Here is a 27,502-nt window from a genome sequence, read left to right on the forward strand (position 1 = left end):
AAATGTGAATTGAGAACATGAGTACTGCCAGCAACTTATTTTGTCAGATTTGGTCCCTGGCTGTATTCCATTTTGTGGCTAGCTTGCTCTGCACTCAACCATTTGACCTCTCACTCCTCATGCTATGCTTTTGTTCATTAACCCATGAGACAAAATTTTAAAAACTAACTTGCCTACTTCTTCAATGGATTCAATGTAACTGGTCTTGCAATACTTGCCCTTTGGAATCCATGCTTTTTTTAAAATTAGATTTTGATCTGTAGTTTTACTACAGTTTCATAGGTACATTCTAACTTAAGAATAGAAATATATTAACTGTCTGTCTAGCATGAATTTATCAGGACAGTTTCTATGTTATGTATGATATTAAATTGGCTCTATTTCATTTTCTAAAGACAATCTCTAGCTTTAGAGATAGCTGGTCTAGCAGATAGAGACAGATAGTCTATCTTGAGAGATAGCCAGACAGAACATTACCATGTACCCTGAGAGGCCAACTGGTGAATGTTGTGCCTCCTGGCACCCTAGTTCAATTTCCTCAGACATTGTTAGTTCCTTCCTGTTGGCTACACAATGGCATGCAGGAGATTACTATGCCAACTCTACTCCAGTTACGTATGTACTGCAGTGAGTGTCCAGACCAATGCAGATAAAGGAACTGCATCCCTAGCATACTGATGACACCCTCCATTCCTCTCTTAGTTGTGCTGAGGTGGTCAGCTACATGTGCAGAGGTGTCAATAGCCAGTCAGTAATCTTCATGTCTCAACGTCCACTTCTCGGGGCAGTACTGAAAAATACTCAGGGAACATAACAACTATGAGAAAGTCCTTGTCTTGTTCACTGACTACCTAATTGTTGAAGGATTAAGTACTTGATGTTTACAAGGGATGCTGTGATGAGCATGAGTGTAGGTGATGGAGAGGCCAGCAATGCTTGTAAATCCCAGGTAACACAATACCACTGTTCCTCACCTAATTCAAAGTATACAAAGTTGCTGCTTTGTGAGTAAGGAACCTGGATGAACTCTCCAATGCGGTGGTGAGCAGAAAGCAAAATAAATGATTGGAGAGTACAGCAATGACTGCCTGGAATGATTTCTGAGGCCAGAAAATTTAAAATACTTCACATTCTAAATTTGTATGGTAGGCCAGAAGGATATGAGGTAAAGGAAGAACTCCAGGGCACCCTTTCTTCTACGAAATGAATAAATGAGGATGAGATGTCAAATAAAAGCTAAATACTATTATGCATAGTTCAGACAGAATAACTGACTTGCTACAGAAGTGGGATCTGGGGAACGCACCAGATTGTAGGGATTTTTGACAGGGCTGTGTCTAGGAATTTGTTCCCAGTGATGCCCTTGTTGAGGATTACATAAGCTATACTTGGTTACACTAATTGACAAGATCTGCCCCTTAGGAATATGTGTGAAGAGACAAGAAACACTATGTTTCTTTGCTGAGTAGAATAACAAGGGAAAAAGAAATATTGTTTTGCCTTCTCATTGCCAGCTTTACGCACAGTCTATTGCTCTAAACCTAACGATGAATCAGGCTACACTGTAGACCAACCTTGTGAAATCTCAAATTACCTTGGTTCAGAATATTACAATGAGCAGAAATTGATCCATGTACAAGAAAATACCATAACCAAATGAGGGACTCATACAAATGGAAGATGTCAAGGTGGGAGATGGTGCATATACCCCTAAGTCACATAGTATCCAAATCTTTAAACAAGGCCCAGACCACAGTGCAAGTGGCTTTACCCTGTAAGCTCAGATGGGAAATGAAATCTCAGTATAGATTCCTGCAGTAACCCAATATTTTGTGATTCTGGTCCTGGACTCAACCACTATAGGAAACATTCTCTCCACATCCACTCTCTCTTGGCCTTCAAATATTACATAGGTTTCAATAAGATACTCCCTCATTCTTCTAAACACCAGTGAGTAAAGGCCCAGACCCAAATGATTCTCATATACATTAACCTGTTCACTTCCAGGATCTTTCTCGTGAACCAGCCTCTCCAATTGTAGCATATCCTTCCTTAGATCAGGGGCCCAAAACTGCTCACAATATTCCAAGTGCAGTCTGACCAATGCATTATAAAGCTTCAGCATCACATCCTTGCTCTCATATTTTAGTGCTCTCAAAATGAATGCTAACATTGCATTTGCCTTCCTTCCCATTGACTCAACCTGCAAGCTCACCTTTAGCGAATCCTGCACAAGGACTTCCTAGTCCCTTTCCACCATTGATTATTGAATTCTTTCTCCATTTAGAAAATAGTTCACATGTTCACTCCTTCTACCAAAGTGCATGTCCATACACTTCCCTACACTACATTCTATCTGCCAGCTTCTTTGACAATTCTCGCAATCTGTCATTGGTGCCAATGTGCATTACAACCTCTGGCTCCTCACCCTCCCTCTTGAGAAACTTCTGCAACGACTCTGAGACATCCTAGACACTAGACCTTGTGGAAATGGAATCTCCTGGCCTTTCCCCTTCCTAATGAGTCTCCTATCACTATTGCTCTGGCTGACTTTAACCTTCCTTGATGGCCTCAGAGCTGACCCTACTGCTTCTGCTACATCCTGATAGGTCATCCCCTCATAGCAATATCCAAAGGGCTATATTTGTGCTGAGGACTAGTTACTCCCCTTACCTCTCCTGATGGCCACCCATCTACTATCTGAAGCTTGAACTCTGGGTGTGACCACCTCAATAAAAGTCTCATCTTCAAGGTTTTCAGCCTCTTGAAGATCCAATCCCATTTATTTGATCTTGTTAGTCAGGAGCTAAAGTTAAGTACACATCCTGCAGATGCAGTCATAAGGGAGACTATAGGTACCCTGAAATCCCATATCTCCCAGGAGGAGCATTCCACTGCCTTAACTACCATCCTGACTAAACTTGTTATATCTCTAACTTCTCCAGCTTAAGTTCTAGCCTGCGCCTGTTTAGCCAAAGCCTGGCCGATCCAACACTGGCTACTTTACTTACTTACACCTTGCTTCTTTTTATTGGCCCCTACAAGTGCCTAAGATATTAACTTGCAAAAAATTTCCAAAAAGCTCCAAGCTCTTTTTAACCCTAGCACCGCCTCACCATCAAACAACTTTTTGTGATGATTGCAGCCCGCCACATGGGCTTTCATGTTTGGGTTAGGTCTTTCTTATTTTCAACCAGATTGTGTTATGATTACAATTACCTATTCATCTCTATATTTAACTATTTTATCTTTTTTGGTTGATTTCCAATGATTATTTCCAACGGTGAATCTTCTTCATTGGGTTTCTTGCAAACTAGGTTAGAAAGAAAGGAATTCTGAACATATTGTACGGTTACCCTTCCATTTCCATTTTCCCTACCTTTCCTTGGCAATTTATTTAGCAGTAGCTGAAGTCTTCTGTGTTTAATATTTAAGTTTTTTTATATAAATGACCTGGATGAAGAAGTGGAGGGATGGATTAGTAAATTTGCTGATGACACAAAGGTTGGAAGTGTTGTGGATAGTGTGGAGGGCTGTCAGAGGTTACAATGGGACATTTTTAGGATGCAAAACTGGGCTGAGAATTGGCAGATGGAATTCAACCCAGATAAGTGTGGTTCATTTTGGTAGGTCAAATATGATGACAGAATGTAGTATTAATGGTAAGACTCTTGGCAGTGTGGAGGATCAGAGGGATCTTGGGGTCCAAGTCCATAGGACACTCAAAGCTGCTGTACAGGTTGACTCTGTGGTTAAGAAAGCATTCAGTGCATTGGCCTTTATCAATCATGGGATTGAGTTTAGGAGCTGAGAGGTAATATTGCAGATATATAGGAGCTGGTCAGACCCCACTTGGAGTACTGTGCTCAGTTCTGGTCGCCTCACTACAGGAAGGATGTGGAAGCCATATAAAGGGTGCAGAGATTTACAAGGATGTTGCCTGGATTGGGGAGCATGCCTTATGAGAATAGGTTGAGTGAACTCAGACTTTTTTTCTTGGAGCAACGGAAGATATGAGGTGACCTGATAGAGGTGTATAAGATGATGAGAAGCATTGATCGTATGGATAGTCAGAGGCATTTTCCTAGGGCTGGAATGGCTAGCACAAGAAGGCACAGTTTTAAGGTGCTTGGAAGCAGAGAGATGTCAGGGGTAAGTTTTTTACACAGAGAGTGAGTGGTGAGTGCATGGAATGGGCTGCCGGTGACAATGGTGGAGGATATGATTGGGTCTTTTAAGAGACTCCTGGACAGGTACGTGGAGCTCAGAAAAACGGAGGGCTAAGGATAACCCTAGGTAATTTCTAAGGTAAGGACATATTCGGCACAGCCTTGTGGATCAAAGGGCCTGTATTGTGCTGTAAGTGTGCGATAAAATGGCATGTCATTTATCAGCCAGAATATCTCATTAATAGCATTTGAAAAAGATAAGTTTTTGGACCCAGTAAATTGTTATTAACCTCTTTGCTTTCCTGCTTTTGTTGAGCCATGCTGAATTTGAACTTCACCAATGCTGTCACCAACCATGCTAAAAACAAGGATGTTCTCCCTTCACCCAACCTCCAATAATGCCATCAGGAAGTGCCACTTACCATGCATATGGGCCATCTGCCAGTGGCCCACATTCACCTTCTTATTGTTGCGAAAGCCCAGTGGGAAAGTGACAATATCACCAGCAGCAAAGACCCCAGGCACATTCGTCTGCATGAGCTGCAAGAATAAAAGGAACTTTAGTAAATTCTTCTTCAGTGTATCATAATGCTCTGCTCTGGCAGCTTTCAGTTGAGTCTCATTCAGGATGTGGATAATACATGTAATACAGCTGAGTTAATTCTCTAGGTTAATTCAAAAGTCAGCAAAAAATAACCAGGTTGGTGGCAGTTTATTACCAGAATAATTAGATCATAAATGCCTCCAGATGTTAGATTATGAATTCAGAAACAAACAATAAGGAAGACAGTCTGACTCTCTGAAACACGATCCATAATTTAATTAGATCACAGCTGATTTGTAACTTAATTTCATTTACTTGCCTTTGTACAAAACCCTGTGCTCAATTTTGAAAATTTCAATTGTCCCAAGTAAGAATAATAAGTGTATCATAAATGAAAATTTAAATTGTGGGTTCTGTACATCTGAGATAAAATCAGAAAATGCTGGAAATATTTAGCAGGTCAGGCAGCAGATGTGCACTGAGAAATAGAGCCAGTGATTGAAGACCTTTTGTTAGAACCATGTCATAAACTTTGTAAAAGCGGTGATCAACATTCTGCAGGTGTGGTATAGTACACAGTAGATGAAGGCAGACTGCTCTTGGAAATGTACTATTATATCCTATAATACTAGGACATTGTCAAAAGGCGATGCCACAAAAAGGCGGCATCCATCACCTGGGAGATGTCCTTTTCTCATTGCTACCATCTGACAGGACGTATAGGATTCTGAAGACACACACTGAAAGTCTTAGGCTGTCTGTGGGAAGACAAATCTCAGGGTTGTACATTGCATACCTACTTTGATAATAACTGTACGTTGAATTTTTGAATTTGAATCTTGAATGAAGGCAGTCCATTATCTGCACTCGGTGTCTGCACTGATTTTTCTCAAATTGTCAATTGATGGTTGTCCATTGGATATGACAATGACAGGACAACCTGTGCACAAGTAATTTTAAAATAGAAAAGGGCAGTTCCAGTCTTGACCTCGGAAGTCCAGGTCCAATGGTACAAGTAGTTGTCATAACTGTGGTCTCCCTTGGCTGCAGTGAATGACCATGACTTCTTCTATGCCCTTCATTCTCTTCGCTATCCACAGGGCATTGCAGAAACACCTTCCTGGCCATTGGACCTCACTATTAATCTCATCCACCCAGTCCACCAGAGCTGACTTCATTTATAATAATTTACAAACATGGTGGTGTACGCTGGATGAATTCCTCCATCGATAACTATTAGGAACTAACACACAGTTCATAGTCCTGTAGAGGTATCAGTAGTGTTCCAATTTGTTTTATATTTCATTTAAATATGTAACTTGTTATTCAGTTAAATGGCAGTTTTGTTTAATACCTTTTTAATGTTTTCCATGAATAATAGGACCAAAATGCATTGGTCCCAATATATCCCAGTTAACCGCACTCCTCTGTATTTTAATACCTGACATTATGCACTGTAACCCTCAGTCCTCACAGTGGTCTGGGTCCCCTGTACACATTACCTTGTTAACAGGAAGGAAGCCCTTAGAATCCATATTGATTCCACTCTGCTTTAGGAATAATGTAGCTGGCACAACCCCTACAAGAAAAGAAGAATGATTTATGGCAAACCAACAGAAAAAACAATGCAGTTTATAACTACAAGTAGCCACAGCACAATCTAGAAACTTCCATTTATTTCTGTTCACTCCATTACCTGGTACTCTAGAAGTCAAAGAGAAAGACAAGACTCAAGGGGGCACTCTGCCTGGACAAACTGTGACACTGCTTGCTAGAGCATAACCCTTCCCTTCTTCACCTTCACTACAGCAATTCCGTGATAACCCACCAGGCACGAAAACAATAGGACTAGCTCAGTTCATTGAAGTGAGTGCAAAATAATATGACTGAAGTTAATGTGGGACATTATTTGATCACAGCTTGTGCAGGTTAAGTCAAAACACGATCTTGGCTCCATTTGAAGTGTTAACTTGCCAATTCCCAAGAATGTCTCAATGCATTCTCACCATGGAAGAAGTGAACTTGTAGTGTTTCCTGAATCTATGCACTCAGGTCTACAAATTGCTGGTAGCATAGCCACAAAAAAAGTTCAAAGTGAGTATGTCCTCACTTTTACTTGAAGCTAAGACAACATCTCTACTACTAAGAGAAACTGCTCATCAGTTCTGGAGATCACTCTTACCAATTCCAACCACACAAACATCTGCTCGAAGGATTTTTCCACTTTTCAGAACAACTTCTTTCACCTTCATTAAAATAAAATAGAAAAGTGTCAGTAGTTGGATGATTTCTATAATAAACACTATCTTCTCCAAGGTAGAACTCATGTTTTTGGAGTGTCAGGCTTTTACATTTTCTCCCTCTTTGATTTTCTGAGTCTTCTCCTGTCCTTGCTCTGCATCTACCTTCTTTCTTCTCACCACACATTGCACCTCAGGCATCTGACTCATAATTGCTTCTTCCTTTAATGCCGGGCATTCTCTGCTTCTTTCCATAATGCTAAGCTGATAAAATTGCTGCCCTGCCAAGACTGGGGATGCAGTCTCATGTCCAATATGTTTCTTGTCCACACAAAGATTGAACCTTTATCTGACCCATGATTGCAATACAAAATAGAGTTAATTATAACTGAAAAGACATGAAGGGAAAGGAAGATATTCTTGGAACTTGCATACAAATGCTTTTGTACCTTTCCATCCTGACCACGCAGCTCTGAGACTTCATTCTGCAGATAGAATTTCACCCGATTGGTCTCAAACATCTAAATATAGAAAAGAAAATGATCAATCATCTCCTAATGTTAGTGGTTGTAATTTAGGTAGACAATCCAGGCAAACAAATTGTTGAAGGACCTTAAAGGTTTTCTATTAGATTTTCTATTAGATTCAGAAAGAGTCTAAAACATTCCATTTGAAATATATTCACTGTTGAATGCTTTAGGCAATACGTTGGCTAGAGATTTTACATGCAAGTTAATTTTTAACCAACTTGATGACAGCTGTAAGACTATATGCACCATTAAACATTATTCTCTACATTCCTGAGAAATTTATTTGGTAGAGTGAAAGGAAAGGTGTTACTATTTATTCAGCTTGGACCCTGTAGTTCTTGTTATGATGCATTTCTGGGTTCTGCTTGCTTCTTTCTTGTTGCTATTTTGTGTGATTTTAATCGGGGCAGACTGGCTTTGCAAACAACACAGCGCTAGATTGAACTGAACAGAGTTGAACTGAACATTATGAGACTGTTTTGATGACTTTGTAGTTTGATGTTTTATATTCTGTGTTTTTTCACTCATTTTTGCCATTTCCATCTTTTCTGTGCATCAGTGGTTTGATGATTTTCTTTGATTGAGTTCCATTGTTTAGTTTGTCTCATGGCTATTTGTGCAAAGATGAATCTCAGGGTTGTATACTGCATACACACTTTGGTAATTAATATACTTTGATTCCTTTTTTATGGGTTCCTTTTACAACCTCAGACCATCAAGTGTTTTTATGGGTCATTAAGATAATTCTAAGGTGTTCTGTGACAGAATATTTTTGGCACAACAGATCATGAATTATTTTGTTCAATTTGCATTAAATATTTTTTAATATAGTATTGTGAGAAAGGCTAGGTAATCTTGATTTTGGTAGGCATATAAATATTGACTCTAGGGAGTGACTGTGGGCATGCTATAGAGGCACAGGAAGCATGGTGACACTTGCAGGTGCTCCCAGCACATATTCAGACCGTTGGTCATTGACGCAAAACAGCACATTTCACCATGCGTACTCATGACAAGTAAGGCTAATATAACCATTGAGATTTTTTTATCCTTTCCTAGGAGAGAGAGGTTCTTGTTTTAATTTCCTTCTTACAATAGTACTGTTCAAATATTACACTGAACTGCTTGAGTGCTCGATGCTGAACTTGAATTGTCTTGATTCAGACAATGTTATTGCCACCAAGTCCAGGCGATGTTGTTGCCACTTCAATTCAGATGATAAAAACATACAACAGAGAATAATTTTAATTCCAAATCCATTTTGGACTAGTCCGTCAATAAGCTTTTCAATGCTGTATATTTCCTTTGTCTCACCACTTACTTGAACTGTCCCAGTACATTAAAAGTCTCTCCAAAAAAGCTGCAGTCTTGTTCACTTGTGTTGGACAAGTCAACTCTTTACACCTCCATCACCTTCTCTCACTTACTTTCATTATGGATCGTCCAACCTTCTCTCCCAGCACCTTTCTAAAAGGGATGTTTTCAATGCCAATGACAGACACAGAGTGGGCTTTATCAGTGAGGTATGCAGCTACTTCCATCCCTACAGAAAGCAAATAATACCATAATATACTTATTAGTCATGGAGCAACACAATGCAGATACAGATACAAACACAAGATACAACCCACCCAGCTAGTCCCAAATCTTTGTGTCTGGCCCATAACTCTCTAAGATCCACCCCTCCATGTACCTATCAAAGTGCTTCTTAAGTTATACCACTGTACCTGCCTTAACTAGTTCCTCTGGCAACTCATTCCATACACTCACCACCCTTAAAAAGTTGCTCGCGAGGTCCCTTTTAAGTCTTTGCCCTCTGATCTAAATCTAGGTCTCCTGGTTCTGGACTCCTGTATTCACTGGAATTCAGAAAAATGAGCAGTGTTCTCTTAGAAACTTACCAAATGGTGAAAGTCCTTGATAGAGTGGATGTTTCCAATGATGGGAGAGTCAAAGACCAGAGGACACAGCCTCAGAATAGAGGAGCATCCTTTTAGAACGGAGATGATGAGAAATTTCTAGAGCCAGAGAGTGGTAAAACTGTGGAATTCCTTGCCAAAGGCAGCTATGGAGGCCAAATCTTTATGTATATTTAAGGCAGAGATTGATAAATTCTTGATTGGTCAGGGCATGAAGGGATACAAGGAGAAGGCAGCAGACTGGGGCTGAGAGGTAAAATAGATCAGCCATGATAAAATGGCAGAGCAGACTTGATGGGCCAAATGGCTTAATTCTGCTCCTAAGTCAGGCAAAGTTAGCAAGGTTCTGTGAAAGGGAAACCATGTTTGATCAATTTACTGAGCCTCCTTAAAGAAGTAAAGGGAACTAATACATGTAGATTTCCAGAGGGTATTTCATAAATTGCTGAATTGAAGGTTCTTGTGCAAAATATGAAGTTCGTGGTACCAGAGGTGGCACATTGACATGGACAGATAGGATGTAGCTGGCGTAAATGGGTATTTTTCTGGTTGGTATGATACATCAAGTGGCATACTACAAGGATTGGTGTTGATGCATCAGCTTCTTTTTACAGTTTATATACTTAACTTGGATGAAAGCTACAAAGGTTCCTTGTTAAATTTGCTGATTACACAAAGATATGTATATTGTGAAGAGAGCATAGAGGCCAAAAGGAGATACTGATAGACTAAGCAAATAGGTAGAAATATGGCAGATGAAGCATAATATGGGAAAAATGCAAAATTATCCATTTCAACAATTCAAATGAAAAAAAAAACATTCTGTAAATGGGAAGATGTGAAGCAACTGGGAGTTCTAAGATGCAGAGGAATTTGGGTGTTCTAGTGCATAATTCACAGAAGGTTACACTGAAGAGACTTGATGGGCCACGAGCGACTCGCTGCAGTGAGGCTCGGGTCCTAATGCAAGGTTCAATCTAAACGCCAGGCCATACTGATTGGAAAGGCAGCGTGAAAAGTGTTGGACAAGGTTGGATAGCTCTGGGTACCCAGCTGATTTGGAGAGGTCGAGAACAATTGGCACCTGGGCCCGGCTCCTAGTGCGATTTTGGACAACTTAAACACTGGCCCAGATAGTCTGGAGGCTTCTCACTCTGCGATGCTAAGGCTGTGAGTTTGCCCCCAGCTGCTGTGCTTCATGTCTGTGAACTTTGCAGTGATTTGCCCCGCTAATATGATGAACTTAATACTGAGGCTTTGGGCCGACTCTGGGCATTTGGATCTAAGGACGTAACTTGGTTTGGAATGCTGTTGTTGTTGCTTCTATTGTTTATATAATTTTGTGTTTTTTTTCTCTTTCTCTGTGGGAACTGGTGGATTGGTCTTATCTTTTTTATTGTGTTTTTACTCCTCGCTTTGCCTGTAAAGAAACAAATCTGAAGGCTGTATAATTTATACATTCTTTGATAAGAAATACACTTTGAAAAGGTTAATACACAGGACCAGCAATTAATTGGGAAAGCTATCACAGTGTGCTTGGTCAATTTTCAGAGACAGTTCAAAGGTTTGTTAGAGTAAAACTTGGAATGGTTGGGGTGTCTACTGAGGAAAGGTTAAACAGGTTAGATGTGTATCCACAGGAGAATAGAAGTGTTCAAGCTGACTTGATCAAAATATATAATATTAAGAAGGGTTTTGCAATATGGATGTAGAGAGGAAGTTTCCTCTTGAGGTTCTAAAACATGAAATCAATGCTTAAAAATAAGGGGTCACCCATTTATGATAGACAAGGTTCATTTTTTTCTCTCAGAGAGCTCTGAGCCTTTGGAATTCTGCTCTATGAAGAGTGGTGGAAACGAAGTCTTTGAAGGTTTTTAAAAATATAGATATGATAAGAAGGGATTGAATGTTTACTGTGGGTAGATGGAATTTAAGAGCTGTAGTTACATTCAGATGAAATCACGATTTATTAAATGCTGCTCTGCTGGGTGAGAAGCTGAGAGTGATGCAGGTGGATGCTTCCCTGGTGTCATGGATTATTGATTACCTGACTGGCAGACCACAGTACGTGCGCTTGCAACACTGTGTGTCAGACAAAGTGGTCAGCAGCACTGGGGCTCCACAGGGGACTGTCCTGTCTCCCTTTCTCTTCACCATCTACACCTCGGACTTCAACTACTGCACAGAGTCTTGCCATCTACAGAAGTTTTCTGATGGCTCTGCCATTGTTGGATGCATCAGCAAGGGAGATGAGGCTGAGTACAGGGCTACAGTGGGAAACTTGGTCACGTGGGGTGAGCAGAATCATCTGCAGCTTAATGTGAAAAAGACTAAGGAGCTGGTGGTGGACCTGAGGAGGGCTAAGGCACCAGTGACCCCTGTTTCCATCCAAGGGGTCAGTGTGGACATGATGGAGGATTACTAATACCTGGGGGTACGAATTGACAATAAACTGGACTGGTCAAAGAACACTGAGGCTGTCTACAAGAAGGGTCAGAGTCCTCTCTATTTCCTGAGGAGACTGAGGTCCTTTAACATCTGCCAGCCAGACGATGCTGAGGATGTTCTTTGAGTCTGTGGTGGCCAGTGCTATCATGTTTGCTATTGTGTGCTGGGGCAGCAGACACCAACAGGATCAACAAACTCATTCATAAGGCCAGTGATGTTGTGGGGGTGGAACTGGACTCTCTAACGGTGGTGTCTGAAAAGAGGATGCTGTCCAAGTTGCATGCCATCTTGGACAATGACTCCCATTCACTCCATAATGTACTGGTTAGACACAGGAGTACATTCAGCCAGAGACTCATTCCACCGAGATGTAACACTGAGCGTCATAGGAAGTCATTCCTGCCTGTGGCCATCAAACTTTACAACTCCTCCCTCGGAGTGTCAGACACCCTGAGTCAATAGGCTGGTCCTGGACTTATTTCCACTTGGCATGATTAACAATATTATTTAATTATTTATGGTTTTATATTGCTATATATCTACACTATTCTTGGTTGGCGCGGCTGTAACAAAACCCAATTTCCCTCGGGACCGATAAAGTATGTCTGTCTGTAGAGCAGGTTTAGGAGCTCCGCAATGGATATTCCCAAGCCTAGTTGTGAAAGGAGGAGGGTTGTGTAAAGAACTAGCAACCCCATCTGATAAAAACCCAGTGCTACAGAAATGCCAGCAGAAGCTCCAAAGACCTCATCCCTGGGAGAGGAAGGATCTTCGAAGATGGGCTACACCCTGGGACAATTTGGAAAACTGGCCCAGGACAGAGCACTTTATTGAGCTGCTGTCAGTGGTATATGTACCAGCTAAGAAGAAGAAGAACAGGAGCAGATTTAAGGAGCCAGTTGGCCTACCCTGTTCTTACATTTATAACAGATTTCATATGTAACCAGTATCTGGCTGCTCACAGTCAAATTATTCATGTGGATTCAAGTTTCCTGCCAATGATTATTCCCAGCAGTCTAATAGTCAATTTTTATTGAAGACCAATTCTGAATTATAGCTAAATTTTTGTCAAGTATTTGTTTAATTAGTCAATGCTCAGTTGTTATTATTTCTCTGTGATTAATGTGGATTCACATTATGTACAAAACATGGAAGTACTTGTAACAAATGAAACTGAATATCTATACTTGCTGGGAAATGAACCGGTATGAATTTTTAGCGTACTTGACCCGAGAGAGAGGTAAGGATCTTTTATCATTATATTTCAAGAAGGAATGTTTGAAGACTCAGAATGGAAGGAATTTAATCTGCTAAGTGTGGAATGCTTTGCAGACCTGAGCACGTGGCAAGTGTGCTAAATTGTGTTCTTCCTGAACTGAAGTGATGAATGTCACTGTCTCAAGACCTGGTGAATTTTATCTTGAAGAGCAGGATCCAGTCAATTATTTTTTTTACAAAAAATGTAGAGAAGCATGGCTGTTGATGTCATGTGATCTGCTAAGTTTTTTTTTGTATTTTTAGATTCCATTTCAGACTCCCAGCATATGCAGTCATTATGATAACATTTGAAGAGGCTTGTGCATTTACCTTGCGTGTACTGAGCTTGAAACTGTTACTCAAGTATCAGAAAGTTAAGCCATGGAATTTAATTCTGAGAAGCCTCATAGGCGTAGGTTGAAAAATAAGGAAGGTCCGTAAGGTGTACCTATAAAAGAAGCTCCCACTATGACAGCGTTCCTATCGTTGGCCAGCTTGGCAATGCAGTTTGCATCCTCAGGTGTCCTGAGCTGATACACATTCTCTAAGTCTGCTCCTTGGCACTGGAGTGGTTTAGGCCTGAAATGCAAGCAATGAAATCCTCATAATGAAGTCCTTCGAAGGGAGGCAGTGGCATTTTTGTCTTTCCCCTCCCCCTTCAGCCCAATTTGAAGAATGAATGGCAACCAATCAAGCATAACAAATGAATGGCTCTTTTTGTACATTAATCCTTGAGAAGAGATTATAAACATCAGCCATATGCCTCATTTCTCCGGTTCACAACAGCAGCATTTTAGTTTAAAATCTCAAATGCTCCATAAAATGAGTGTGTAATATGTGTATTATGCAGTGAATTCTGATGCCCTTGCATATCAGCAGTTGTACTTATTTCAGTGTTGTTTAGCTTCAATGATGGATGTCAAATGTTACTTGCCTTACTGAATGACAGTATACAAGAACGTATAACTATTCTGTAGACAATGTGTCTGGTGTAAGACCATAAATTACAGGAGCAGAATTAGGCCATTTGGCCCATCAATCCTGCTCTGCCATTTCATCATGGCTGATCCATTTTTCCTCTCAGCCCCAATCTCCTCCCTTTTCCCTGTATCCCATCATGCTCTGACTAATTAAGAATCTATCAACCTCTGCCTTAAATATACCCAATCAAATGGCTTCTACATCTGGCTATGGCAATAAATTCCACAGATTCACCACTCTCCAGCTAACAAAATTTCACCTCATCTCCATTCTAAATGGATGTGCCTCTATTCTGAGACTGTCCTCTGGTCTTAGACATCCTCTCCACATCCACTGTATCAAGACCTTTCAACATTTGATATATCAATAAGGTTAACCCCCTTCTCATGAATTCCAGTGAGTAGACAACCAGAGCCATCAAATGCTCCTCATACGACAAGCCTTTCAATCCCAGAATCATTTCTGTGAACCTCCTTTGAATCCTCTCCAAAGTCAGCACATTCTTTCTTAGGTAAGGAACCCAAAACTACGGTACTCACAATACTCTAAGAGCACTCACCAGAGCTTTAAAAAGCCTAACATTACATCCTTGCTTTTATATTCTATCGACTCTTCTTAAAATGAGTGCTAACCTCATACTTGCCTTCCTCACCACCAACTCAACCTGCAAATTAACTTTCAGGGAATCCTGCACAAGAACTCCATTCATTTCTTCTTCTATGTTGCAGCTAAGGATGCTGCAAGGCTATAAGTAAGTGTGAATAAGAGGGAATAGAGTGGTAATGATGGCAGACTGTGGAAAGGTCTGAGACATCACAGACATTTGAACCACACATGGAATAAGACACTGTTCCTGAGAATAAATGATAATATTGAGGAGGGGTGTAAAAAGGGGTGTCACCACGTAGGACAAAGTGATCTTCTTAATTGGACTTTTATATTCCAGTTCACTCGTAATCAATGCTAACATTGTATTTGTCTTCCTTACCACCAACTGAACCTGCAAGTTCATCTTTAGGGAATCCTGTGCAAGGACTCCCAAGTCCCTTTGCACCACTGAATTTTCTCCCCTTTAGAAAATAGCCTATGACTTTATTCTTTCTACCAAAGTGCATGACCAAACACTTCCTGACACTATATTCCATCTGCCAGTTCTTTACCCATTCTCTTAATCTGTCTAAGTCATTCTGTAGCGTCTCTACTTCCTTAACACTACCTGCCCCTTTATCTATCTTCATACTGTCGCAGATTTAGCCACAAAGCTATCAATTTTGTCAACCAAGTCAATGACATATAACATGAAAAGAAGCAATCCTAACACCTACCTCTGTGGAAAAACTCCAGCCATCATCAGCCAACTAGAAAAAGATCCCTTTATTCCCACTCTTTGCCTTCTGCTAGTCAGCCAATCTTCTATTCATACTAGTAATTTTCCTCTAATATCATGGGCTCTTATCTGGGTTTAGCAGCCTCATGAGCAGCACCTTATCAATGGTCTTATGAAAATCCAAGTAAACAACATCTACTGACTCTCCTTTGTCCATCCTGACTGTTATTTCCTTAAAGAATTCCAACAAATTTGTCTGGAAAGATTTTTTCTTAAGGAAACCATACTGACTTTGGTCTATTTTATCATTTTCCTCCAAGTACCCCAAAACTTCATCCTTAAAAATGGATTCCAACATCTTCCCAACCACTGAAGTCAGGCTAACTGGCCTATAATTTCCTTTCTTCTGCCCCCTCCCTTCTTAAAGAATGGAGTGACGTTTGCAATTTTCCAGTCCTTCAAAACCATTTCCGAATCAAGTGATTATTGAAAGATCGCTAATAATGCCTTCACAGTCTCTTCAGCTATCTCTTTCAGAACCCTAGGTTGTAGTCCCTCTAATCCAGATGACTTACTATCTCTACCCTCAGAACTTTCAGCTTCTCAACCACCTTCTCCTTGGTAATAAACACATTCACTTCCTCTTGACACTCCCAAATTTCTGGTATACTGCTAGTGTCTTCCACAATGAAGACTGATGCAAAATACTTACTAAATTCATCTATCTTTTCTTTGTTGCCCCATTACTACCTCTCCAGCATCATTTTCCAGTGGACTGATGTCCATTTTCTCCTCTCTTTTATTCTTTATACTGTATATCTGCAAAAACTTTTGGTATCCTCTTTTATACTAAACTATACCCCACTTCCATAATCCCTTTCAACCATAAGGTAAATAATAGGACTAACTTAGGATTTATTTTTACTCATTTTTCATAACTATGATGTATAAATAATTTAGACCAATATACATATCTAGAATTGAGTTAATGTAGAAGCAAATACCTCAATTCCCCTGCTCTTTTCATAACCAAGTAGTTTTACAGCATACTTACTGAAGGAGATAGAAAGGTTGGACCACACCTTAAATGACTGAAATGTTTTAAAGTTCTTCAGCAGAACTGGGGATTATTTTTTACAGCCATCTTTCACAAACATCTTCCTGTAAACAACAATGATATGAATGCCTTGTCCACCAGAAGAAGATGAGGTGCCAGTGAACAACACTACCAAGAGTGACATCCTCAAGATGGTTTATGAAGCTACTCTTTTGACTTATTTTACATCTTCCTTTTATTTCATATGTGATTCTGCTACTGCTGGAGCCTGTGATTTACATTCTGGCGCTGTGTTTTCAGGTTGACTGAGTGATCTGGTGCTTTGCTGTCTCTGAGACAGTTCTACAAGATTGCAAGCATGGAGGCCATGAAACCTGGGAATGGGCCGCATCCCATGATCAACTCCATTTCTCATTGATATTGCTAATTGAAGCGCCGAGGAAGACTGAAATAATTTAGTAGGGTGTGGAGGGCGAGCGAGTATGCAGCACCGTCTATTCCTGACTGCTGGAGGAAGGTGTCTGCATGTGATGGTCTCTCTCTCTCCCTCTTGCTCACTGCTTCTGAGAAAAGATCCTTGCATTCCAATGATCCCTCTCTCTTCCTCAATGCTGTTGGAGGATGGCACCAGAGCAAGGTTTAATCAATGCAGTCTGTGGATTGGACTGTAATACAAGTTATGACGTGTTTCTAGTTTTCCTGGTCACTTCTTTTTTGCAGTTAATATTAGGCGATTTTGAATTGCGGCGGCCTGCAGATAAAGAACACTGAGCTGAACTGAAATATACCTTTCGATTTGGAGTTTTATATGCTGTGTTTTTCATTCATTTTTTGTTGTCGTTTGCACAATTTTTTTGCACCTGGGGGGAAGGTAGGGGTTGATGATTTGACGTCTTTTTTCTTTGAATGGGTTCCATGGTTCTTCCTTGTTTCATGGCTGTCTGTGGGGAAGATGAATCTCAGGGTTGTATGCAGCATACATCCTTTGAAACCTTTGAATCTATATTTTGTGATGCTATATGAGAACAAAGAATTTGTTATTCCTCCTTTTATAATGCCACAAAATCTTTAATATTCTGTTAATTAAGCTGCTGGAAGTCTAATTTATAGTTCTGTAAAACTGAGGCAATGGCCTTCAGAACAGTGTGAAGGACTTGCATTCGTACTGTCAGGGTAACCCAATATTATGGGCGGAGTTACCCCGATACCAGTGAGTCTAGGAATATGTTATACTAGACTTCTATAATCATTCTCCCCACTAACTAGCTCACTCCCATCACCACTAATCTCTGGTTTTATGTGAAATCAAAATGATGCAAACTCAGCTGCTGCTTACCTGCTCCCTGTTGCAATCAGCAATTTGTTGTACTCCATCTTGAGACTGCCCTTAAAGTGGACCACCTTATTCTTCACATCCACCGAGACCACCTGAAATAAAGGAGCATTAAAGGTCATTATGATGCACACGGTCATAGTAAGAAATATCCTCTCATGTATAGCAACACTTTTTCTCACAGAATGTGCAGAACCTTATAATTCCACACATCATAATATTTCCACTTGTGCAGAAGTATGTCAGGACAAAATTTGGATTGGTTATGAGGTTGCTACTGTCAAACAGCTTGAAAATATTCATCTCTATGAGGATGAGGATGGAGAATGTGAATGGAAGATCATATTGTGAGTTGCAGTGAGAATAAAAGAAATTGGAATACTGCAAAAGGGGATGCAAGATGTGACTGAAAGTTGCAGGAAGGATGGGTATTATATTAGCAGAAAACGGCTACTTTGATCTCTTACCTCCCTTCCTGTTTGCACTTCAATGTCATACTGTGATAAGAATTCTTTGGAGCGGAGAACGATCTGCTCAGCCTGGCATTCAAGGGACTGTAAACACAAGGACCAACTATGAATACCATGAGGAAATTGTTTGCTGCTCTGTCAACCTTATCTTCCATAGGTTGACAGCTTTTCGTATTAAAACTAGATGCACATAAAGTCACAGGATAAACCAAGGGACACATGTTGCATTTATATTCAACAAAACACACCCTCCCTACACCAAATGGGTAACCTCACCCACCTTGACAAAAAAGGGAGATGGGACAGTAGCTACAATTTTCTTCCAACCTGCATAGTTTCCTGATTTGTAAATTCCACTCTATCCCTGATTCTTCATTGCAGAGTGTGGCAACAAATTCACAAGAATGGAAGAGTTTCAAGAGATTGACTTGATACCATATAGCTCGAAATGAAATTTTCTAAAAAGTCTCAATACAACTACGGTTGAGGTTAATCCTCAGACATAAATGCAAGTCAGACCAGGAAGCTGGAGGAGATTTTGACTGCTGACAGTGATGAAAATGAAAGGAAGCAGATCAGCTACAGTTACATTAAAACTGATATTCAATTTTCTGGAAGCCAAAAATAGGACAAGGGTTGACAACCAAAACTGTCTATTTACTTATTGAGATACAACAGGTAATAGGCTCTTACAGCCCTTTAAGCTGTGGTCACGGGGAGAATGTCCAAACTCCTTACAGGCAGCAGTGGGAATTGATCCCAGGTCACTTGTACTGTAAAGCATCATGCTAACCACAACTCTACTGTGCTGCCCCAAACTGTTCCCATACATCTCTGCCTCCAGGGCGCTTCAGGATGCTTTGTTTTCGAATATATTTTTGGACAACAAATTAGATTCAGCCATGCAGATAGTTCTCACAAGAGCACTTGAACTCCCTTACCAAGGTTGGATAATAAGCTGACCTTAGCTAGCATGAGGAACATAGGACCAGGCCCTAGCCTCAGCAATTTAGGGTCAATATATAAACAAGTTAGCCAGGTTTCTCAGCTTCCCACACCAGAAGATACCGATTTGAAAGACCATGGAAGTTATTTTATCTGTGGACAACTGAGTACAATTGGTGATGATAAATCAACTGCTCGATTTTGATAGGTGTAATTTTCTTTTGATTAGAATGAGAAGAGAAACGTTGAACATGGTGTACAATTTTGATATTGGCTACTTGTTTAACACCACAGCCTAGAGATAATATAACCCATCCTGTGTGCTAACGCAGATCCTGATGCAACTGAAGGAACCAGAGCCTGTTGACATTCATTGTGTGGGCAAATGCATGAGGAATGGTTCCATACATAGACTGCAGCAGTAAGCCTACCTGTCAAAGATCTCCATCTTCTGAAGACAAAAAAACGAAAAAGTAAAATGGATGAACTGTGCTCACAAAATATTTTAAAAGCAACTGGCAGGGTGGCAATTAAAGCCAGGTCAAAACCTCTGTAAATACCCCAGATTACAACTGAACACAATAAGATACTGTTTGCTACTGGCTTATGCTGGTCACTCACTGGAAGATAGGAACAAAAGTAGGCCATTCAACCCATTTAGCTTGTTTTCTTTTGGCATCCAAAGAAATGATGGCTGTTTTATGCCTTTGCCCCATATCCCAAGATAACTTTACTGAAAAAAAGTTGACCACTGCTCATTTTAAAGCTCATTTTCTAGTTATTCCTGGAGCCACAGGATTCCTATGAAGGAGTTGATCAAGGTTTCCACTACCTTTCATGTGAAAAACAGCACCTCCTGGATTCCTTCTCAAATGCCCAGACCTGATTTTAAGATTTTGGCATCTTGTTCCAAATTTCCAATAATTTTTTTCTGAATCTACCTTCTAAATTGGTTTAGAATTTTAAATAGTTTGATCAGATCACACACCAGTTTTTCAAACTTGTGGCAATACTTAGCAAATTTACAATTTAATATAATGTAAAACTTTTAATCCAATATGATCCTGGTGAATTTACACTGCAGACTTTCCATGACATTTTTTCTTCCAGGAAACTGATAAAAAGGTTATTTAGGAACACTGTCTTCCCAATGCAGATCAGCATCTCTAAGTAAAAGTTGCTATGTTCGTTATTGACCATACATGTCATATTAGGTCAAGGTTATGGATTGTTGCTTTTAGATACAGATACAAACCTTACTTAGTTTAGGCCTGTCATAGGGCAGGTGTGTCTCCATCGTGCATATTACAATCCGCTCAGTGAAGCCTTCCTGCCTCAGTGTTTCTGCACAGACCAATCCAGCTGGACCTGCAGTGAATGAGTTATTATCAAAACAAACACAATTTCTATTTACAATAGAGTTAAACTTTAAGATGATAAATGTCCCAAACAGACCAATTGACAAATTGTTAAAATTAAAAAAATGAAGGAGATATTAGAAAATCAAACTATTGCACCTACACTAAAGCTAAAATAAGAAAATTGAAAAAGGTATGTTTTCATGATTTTCCCCAAGAAGCAGAGAGAGTAAAGTGGCAGAGTTTAGGGACAGAATGGCAGCACTTGTACCCCAGATAGCAGAAGATGGAGCTACCATTAATAGATCATGGAGAGGGGAAGATGCTCAGATAGAAATACAAGCACACAATTTTCAGATAATTGTGGGCCTTTGAAAGCTATTGTGCTTATACAGGTTGAGAACATCAGACAGGTGAGAGCAGTGACAGATTTCATTTTTTAAAAATGCCACTTGCTAAAGAGAAATTTAAAAAATAACAAATGCAGAAAATAACTCAGCAAATCAGGCATCATCTGTGAAGGTAAAAAAAGTTAACTCTTCAAGTTGATGACTCTTTTTCAAAGCTAAGGAAAGGTAAAGATCAACATGTTCGAACTTGCAGAGAAGCAAGAGAGGGTGGAGACAATAGCAGGATTTTTGTGAAAGAGGAAGCCAGGAGAGAGCCTAAGATATACATTGGTAAACACGAGGAAATCTGCAGATGCTGGAAATTCAAACAACACACACAAAATGCTGGTGGAACACAGTCAGGCCAGACAGCATCTATAAGGAGAAGCACTGTCAGGACGAAGGGTTTCAGCCCGAAACGTCGACAGTGCTTCTCCTTACAGATGCTGCCTGGCCTGCTGTGTTCCACCAGCAATTTTTGTGTGTTGATATACATTGGTGGTGCCCACTTAATAGAGAATGGTGAAGGTTTGTTAAATACAAATGATCGATCTTAAAGAGAAGCAAATAGGAAATGAATGAAAAATGAGGAGACTGGAAAAAAACAGATAATAAAATGCATAAAGCTGGAATTACACCGAAGAAGCAAAACACCAAAAACAGAAATCTTCACGAAATGCAAAAAATGACTGAAATCCTGAGCAGGTCAGATAGCATCTGAAGAACATGAGAAGAACATTAATGTTCAGTAATAAGAAATATCCACTTTTGCTATAACCTGTAAGGCTAGATGCCTGAAACTGTCAAATTCAATGGCAAGTTCTGAGAGCTTTACTGTGTCAAGTTGAAAGATGAGATGTTTATGCAGCATTTTACTGAAACAGTACAAGCGGCCAAAGGCAGAGAAATCAAGAAATAGCATAGGATGAAGAGCAAAATGACAAATAACAGGACGTTTACAGTAATCCTTGCCAATTCAATAGAGAGGTTTACAAACCACTGGGTCTTCTTTTTTTTGCCATTCTATAAATGTTTACCTACTGAATATTTCTAGCGTTCTCTGATTTTATTTTAAATTTTCTGCATCAACACTGTTTGATGCTTAATAGCTTTATTTTTCTCACTCCTGCTTTATCTCATTTATTATAACCCTCAAGACAAGTTATTAGCGAATAACACACCTTCACCTCCCTCTCAAACAGCACCTGTTATTTTAGCCAATTAGGTTTTCTTGATCTTTACCATATCAATGAATCCTTTTCTTCTCACCACTCCTCCCTCTTCTTTGCAAACAAACACATTTGAATCCCAGTACTTCTGAGAAGCCATCGCTCTAAAATTTCTACTGTTTCTCTCTCCACAAATATTACCCAATCTGAATCCTCCATTTTTATTCGAAATTCCACTCACTATACAGAGTGGAATTTAGTCATATAAGTACCACATTCTTAGATCCTTTTGCAGGCTAAAGATAAAAGAGATAGGAAGCTCTAACACCTTAGTTCAAAATCCTTTTACAACATTATTGAGCAAAACCCTATTGATGTGCAATTTTTAATTATTTACTGAGCAAGTATCTATGACTTCTTACACACACTTCCATCACCCTTCACATAAAAATTTGATTGGAAACTTTCTTTTGAAAGACAAGATTAGTATTTTAAGCAATGTTCCTTTCATCAGATGGGAAAAAAATCTTTATCTACCTGACCAATTTCTTTAAAGATTCTTAAAATAAATTCAATCTTCCTTTACCTTTTCAAATTACTTTGAAGATCTGGTAAATAAACAAAAGAAGCCTGGTGTTAAAATTCCCCTTTGAGTGTGCAATCTGTCAAGCCTGTGTTTATAATACTTCATTGTCTATCCCTTGGAACCCTGGTAACATAAGTATGGTCAAGTATGACACAGTATACTCTTTTAGGTAAAAAGATGAAATCTGCACACAATTCTCTGAAAGCAGTCTCACCAAGGCCATACATAATTGTAATAAACTACTTTATCACAATAAAAGCTAACTTGCTATTTGTATTTTTAACTGCCTGTTGCAGCTATATCTCTCTCCATAGTGTACAGTAGTCTGGCCTGCCATTAGAAACATGTAACACACACAATGAAGCATAATCTAATTCTAGCTGCAGCATTACTTCAAAGTTAATTTGTCCTCTATCCAGAGATGCCACCTAGCCTGCTTAGTGTTTCCAGTATTTGCTACTTTTATTTAAGATTTCCAGCATCTGTGGATTTTTGGTTTACATTTCAGTGACTTATGTCGAGGAGTCCCTATTGTAATGAGAGATGCAGAGGAACTGAATGCGTATTTTGTATCAGTCTTCACGGTGGAAGACGTCTGCAGTATAACGGACATTCAAGAGTGTCAGAGAAGTGAAGTTTGTGCAGTGAAAATTATGACTGAGAAGGTGCTCAGGAAGCTTAATGGTTTGAGGGTGGATAAATCTCCTGGACCTGATGGACCTCAGGTTCTGAAGGAAGTAGTTGGAGAAATTGTGCAGGCATTAACGATTATCTTTCAAAAATCGATAGATTCTGACATTGTACCAGATGACTGGAAAATTGCAAATGTTGCTCCACTATTTAAGAAGGGTGGGAGGCAGCAGAAAGGAAACTATAGATCTGTTAGCCTGACATCAGTGGTTGGGAAGTTGTTGGAATCAATTGTTAGGGATGAGATTACAGATTACCTGGAGGCACATGACAATATAGGCCAAAGCCAGCATGGTTTCCAGCCTGACTAACCTACTACAATTCTTTGAGGAACTTACAGGCAGGGTAGACAAAGGAGATGCAGTAGACGTGGTGTACTTGGATTTTTTATAAGGCCTTTGACAAGGTGCTGCACATGAGGCTGCTTAGCAAGATAAGAGCCCATGGAATTACAAGGAAGTTACTAGCAAGGGTTGGCAGAAAACACAGAATGTGAATAAAGGGATCCTATTCTGGCTGGCTGGTTCCACAGTGGTCGGTGTTGGGACCTGCTTTTTACGATGTATGTCAATGATTTGGATGATGGTATTAATGGATTTGTGGCTAAATTTGCCAATGATACAAAGATAGGTGGAGGAGCGGATAGTGCTGAGGAAACAGAGAGCCTGGAGAGAGACTTAAATAGTTTAGGGGAATGGGCAGAGAAGTGGCAAATGAAATATAATGTTGGAAAGTGTATAGTCATGCACTTTGGTGGAAAAAATAAATGGGCAGACTATTATTTAGATGGGGAGAAAATACAAAATGCAGAGATGCAAAGGGACTTGGGAGTCCTTGTGCAAGATACCCTAAAGGTTAACCTCCAGGTTGAGTCAGTTGTGAAGAAGGTGAATGCAATGTTGGCATTCATTTCTAGAGGTATAGAGTATAAGAGCAGGGATGTGATGTTGAAACTCTATAAGGCACTCGTGAGACCACAGTTGAAGTATTGTGTGCAGTTTTGGGCTCCTTATTTTAAAAAGGATATACTGACATTGGAGAGGGTTTAGAGAAGATTCAGGAGAATGATTCCAGGAATGAAAGGGTTACCATATGAAGAATGTCTGGTAGCTCTTGGGCTGTATTCCCTGGAGTTCAGGAGAATGAGGGGGGATCTCATAGAAACATTCCAAATGTTAAAAGGCCTGAACATTCTAGATATTGCAAAGTTATTTCCAATGGTAGGGGATTCTAGGACAAGAGGGCATGACTTCAGGATTGAAGGACGTCTATTTAGAACTGAGATGCGGAGAAACTACTTCAGTCAGAGGGTGGTAAATCTGTGGAATCTGTTGCCACGAGTGGCTGTGGAGGCCAAGTCATTGGGAGTACTTAAAGCAGAGATGGATAGGTTCTTGATTAGCCAGGACATCAAAGCGTATAGGGTGAAGGCAAGGGAGTGGGGATGACTGAAAGAATTGGATCAGCCCATGATTGAATGGCGGAACAGGCTCAATGGACCGAATGGCCTACTTCTGCTCCTATATCTTATGGTCTTATGAACACATTGAACAGCAACATTTAATTAATCAGTCACCTATTTCAAAAATATTCTGCTTTCTGTGCATATAAGTTCCACAGAAAGCACATTTTCCATGTAATATTCTATCAGCTATCTTCTTGCTCACTCAGTTTGTTTATATTCTCTTCAAACTTCTTTACATACCCCTCATTATTCAAAATCCCACCTAGCTTTTCAACTTGGAAAGTATAAGATATAGTTCCCTCAGCCCAAACATCCATTCTTGCTGTAACCTAGCCACCTCCTACCAATTCAACCTGAATCTATTCATTCCCACTCCCTGCTTTTCGTGTGTTAACTAATTCCCTATCCATATGCTATGATCATGTCAAAACATTACCCCTAACTCCACTTGCTGGGGTCTTGCTATCCAACCTCCTTAGTGGCACAACACTGAAGACCTTCTGAAAGTGTAAATGCAAAACATCCATTGATTCTTTATTATTTAATCTACTAATTAAAGCCACAGTGAATTCTAATAGATGACTCAAATACAATTTCCCTCTTAAAAATTCATTCTGAAAGTTTTATATAAATGCAATTTCTTCCTTTTGGTGCAGTCCACATCACTTTCCCTTGCCCAATGTATGGCATGGTTTCACATGTGTGTTATCCTGTCTTGAGAACTTACCTGCCCCAATGATAAGCACATCGGTGTTGCTGAAACTGTTGTCACTCAAATTCGAACACCTGGCCATCCATTTCACCCGTTTCTGTGACTGGAGAGCCTGAGGTCAAAAGGGTAGAAGTCACAATAATGAGAGTATTGTAAAGAGAAGGGTTTCTTCATACTTGTTCACTATCATAGCTGCACACTACAGAGAAGCAGATCAGTGGTGCGATGGTGCAGGAGATCACATTATCACAGGAAGCAAATAGGTATCAGTATGCTCAGCAATACTCTCTCTGTCATCACGCTTACCAACACATGAATGATAAAATGCAAATAAGTTACACAAGAATGTTGCAAGGCTTCAAGGGCCTGAGTTTCAGGGAGACATAGAGAAGTACGGGCCCCTGGGTCCACAATGTTGTGCAGACATTTTAACCTACTTCAACATCAATCCAATACTTCCATTCCACATAGCCCTCTTTCACCTGTGTGTTTATCTAAGAGTTTCTTAAATCCCTGCAGAAAACCACTAGTCACCAACCTCCAGGCAGAATATGCTCCACCTACAACGCCATCTGTGGACAAGCCAATTCTGAATCTGCACAGTTAAGTTTCTCTGGATCCCATGCCTCCTGAGCCTATCATGAAGAACTTTGTCAAATACCTCACTAAAATCCATGTATGACTACATTCCACTCCTCGAACTTCATCAATTTACAAGTTGAGGTTTGACCGATTTAAGAGCTGGGCTGAATTAGAAAGGTTGAGTATGGGGCAAATTGAGACAGCAAGTCCCGGGCCCAAGAACATATCAAAGCAACAGGACCAGTGTCTGAGAGTGAGGAACAACATGCTGCTTGGCCAATTTAAGAACCAGGCCAGATTGAAAAGGTTCAGGTGTCAGGGCTGGAGGTGAGGGATAGGCTGGTGTTCAGCGTGCTACTCAGCGAGGTTTACTAATCTCTCTGCTGAACTGAGACTGTGGTCTGCAACTAATGGGCTCCTGGATCAGCTGCAGTGATGACAGGCTTTGTGGCTGTGGGGTACAAATGAGGTACTTGAGGACTATAAGAAATGCAAGAGAACATCTAAGAAAAAAATCAGGAGGGCTAAATGAAGGCCTGAGGTTGCTCTAACAGACAAGATGAAAGAGAATATTAAGGGCTTCTACAGATATTTTAAGAGCAAAAAGAATGGCAGTCTATGCATGGAGCCAAAAGTGATGGGACTTTTAAATGGACTTTTTGCATTTGTATTTACTTGGCAGATGGACACACAGATTATAGAAGTGAGTCAAAGCAGCAGCAAGACCACAGACCCTATATGGATTACAGAGGAAGAGGTATTTGCTGCCCCGAGGCAAATTAAAGTGGACAAATCCCCACAGCTTGATAAGGTGTTCCCTCAAACCTTGTGAGAGGCGAGTGCAGAAATTGCAGGGGCCCAAGCAGAGAAATTTAAATCATCCTTAGTGACAATGAGTTACCAGCAGAGTAGAGGATAGTTAATGTTGTTCTACTGTTTAAGAAAGGCAATAAGAATAAACCAGGAAATTATAGGTCCGTGATCCTGACATCAGTAATGGGAAAGTTATTGGAAGGTATTCTAAGAGACCAGAGATTGAGTACTTGGATAGACAGGGATTGATTTGGGAAGTCAGCATGGTTTTGTGTGTGGTAGGTCGTGTCTAACCAACCTTATAGAGTTTTTCAAGGAAGTTACTAGGAAAGTTGATAAAGGGAAGGCAGCGAATGTTGACTACATGGACTTCAGCAAGGCAGTCACTTGGAATTCATGATGAGATAGTAAATCAGTCAGTTTGGATTTGCAAAAACATCTCCTTCAAACTCTCCATCAACACAGGAGCACCGCAGGGATATGTACTTAGCCCCTGCTCTACTTGCTTTACAGCAATG

The 27,502-nt window shown here is 40.1% G+C and overlaps 1 protein-coding gene across 13 annotated transcripts in view; it reads right to left on the reverse strand.

Moving 5' to 3' along the window:
• LOC132404283 (apoptosis-inducing factor 3) overlaps positions 1–27,502 on the reverse strand; it is a 150,263-nt gene that overhangs the window by 26,948 nt on the left and 95,813 nt on the right. For all 13 annotated transcript variants that reach the window (XM_059988453.1, XM_059988450.1, XM_059988443.1 and 10 more), the window contains 10 exons: positions 25,605–25,701; positions 20,476–20,588; positions 18,273–18,359; positions 17,809–17,900; positions 13,556–13,686; positions 8,911–9,026; positions 7,403–7,474; positions 6,896–6,959; positions 6,216–6,292; positions 4,592–4,709 (listed from right to left, as the gene is read on the reverse strand). In XM_059988453.1, the coding sequence (XP_059844436.1) occupies positions 4,592–4,709; positions 6,216–6,292; positions 6,896–6,959; positions 7,403–7,474; positions 8,911–9,026; positions 13,556–13,686; positions 17,809–17,900; positions 18,273–18,359; positions 20,476–20,588; positions 25,605–25,701 (967 nt within the window). The remainder of the gene's footprint in view (positions 1–4,591; positions 4,710–6,215; positions 6,293–6,895; positions 6,960–7,402; positions 7,475–8,910; positions 9,027–13,555; positions 13,687–17,808; positions 17,901–18,272; positions 18,360–20,475; positions 20,589–25,604; positions 25,702–27,502) is intronic.

This window comes from Hypanus sabinus, chromosome 13, assembly GCF_030144855.1.
Source record: "Hypanus sabinus isolate sHypSab1 chromosome 13, sHypSab1.hap1, whole genome shotgun sequence".
NCBI lineage: Eukaryota > Metazoa > Chordata > Chondrichthyes > Myliobatiformes > Dasyatidae > Hypanus > Hypanus sabinus.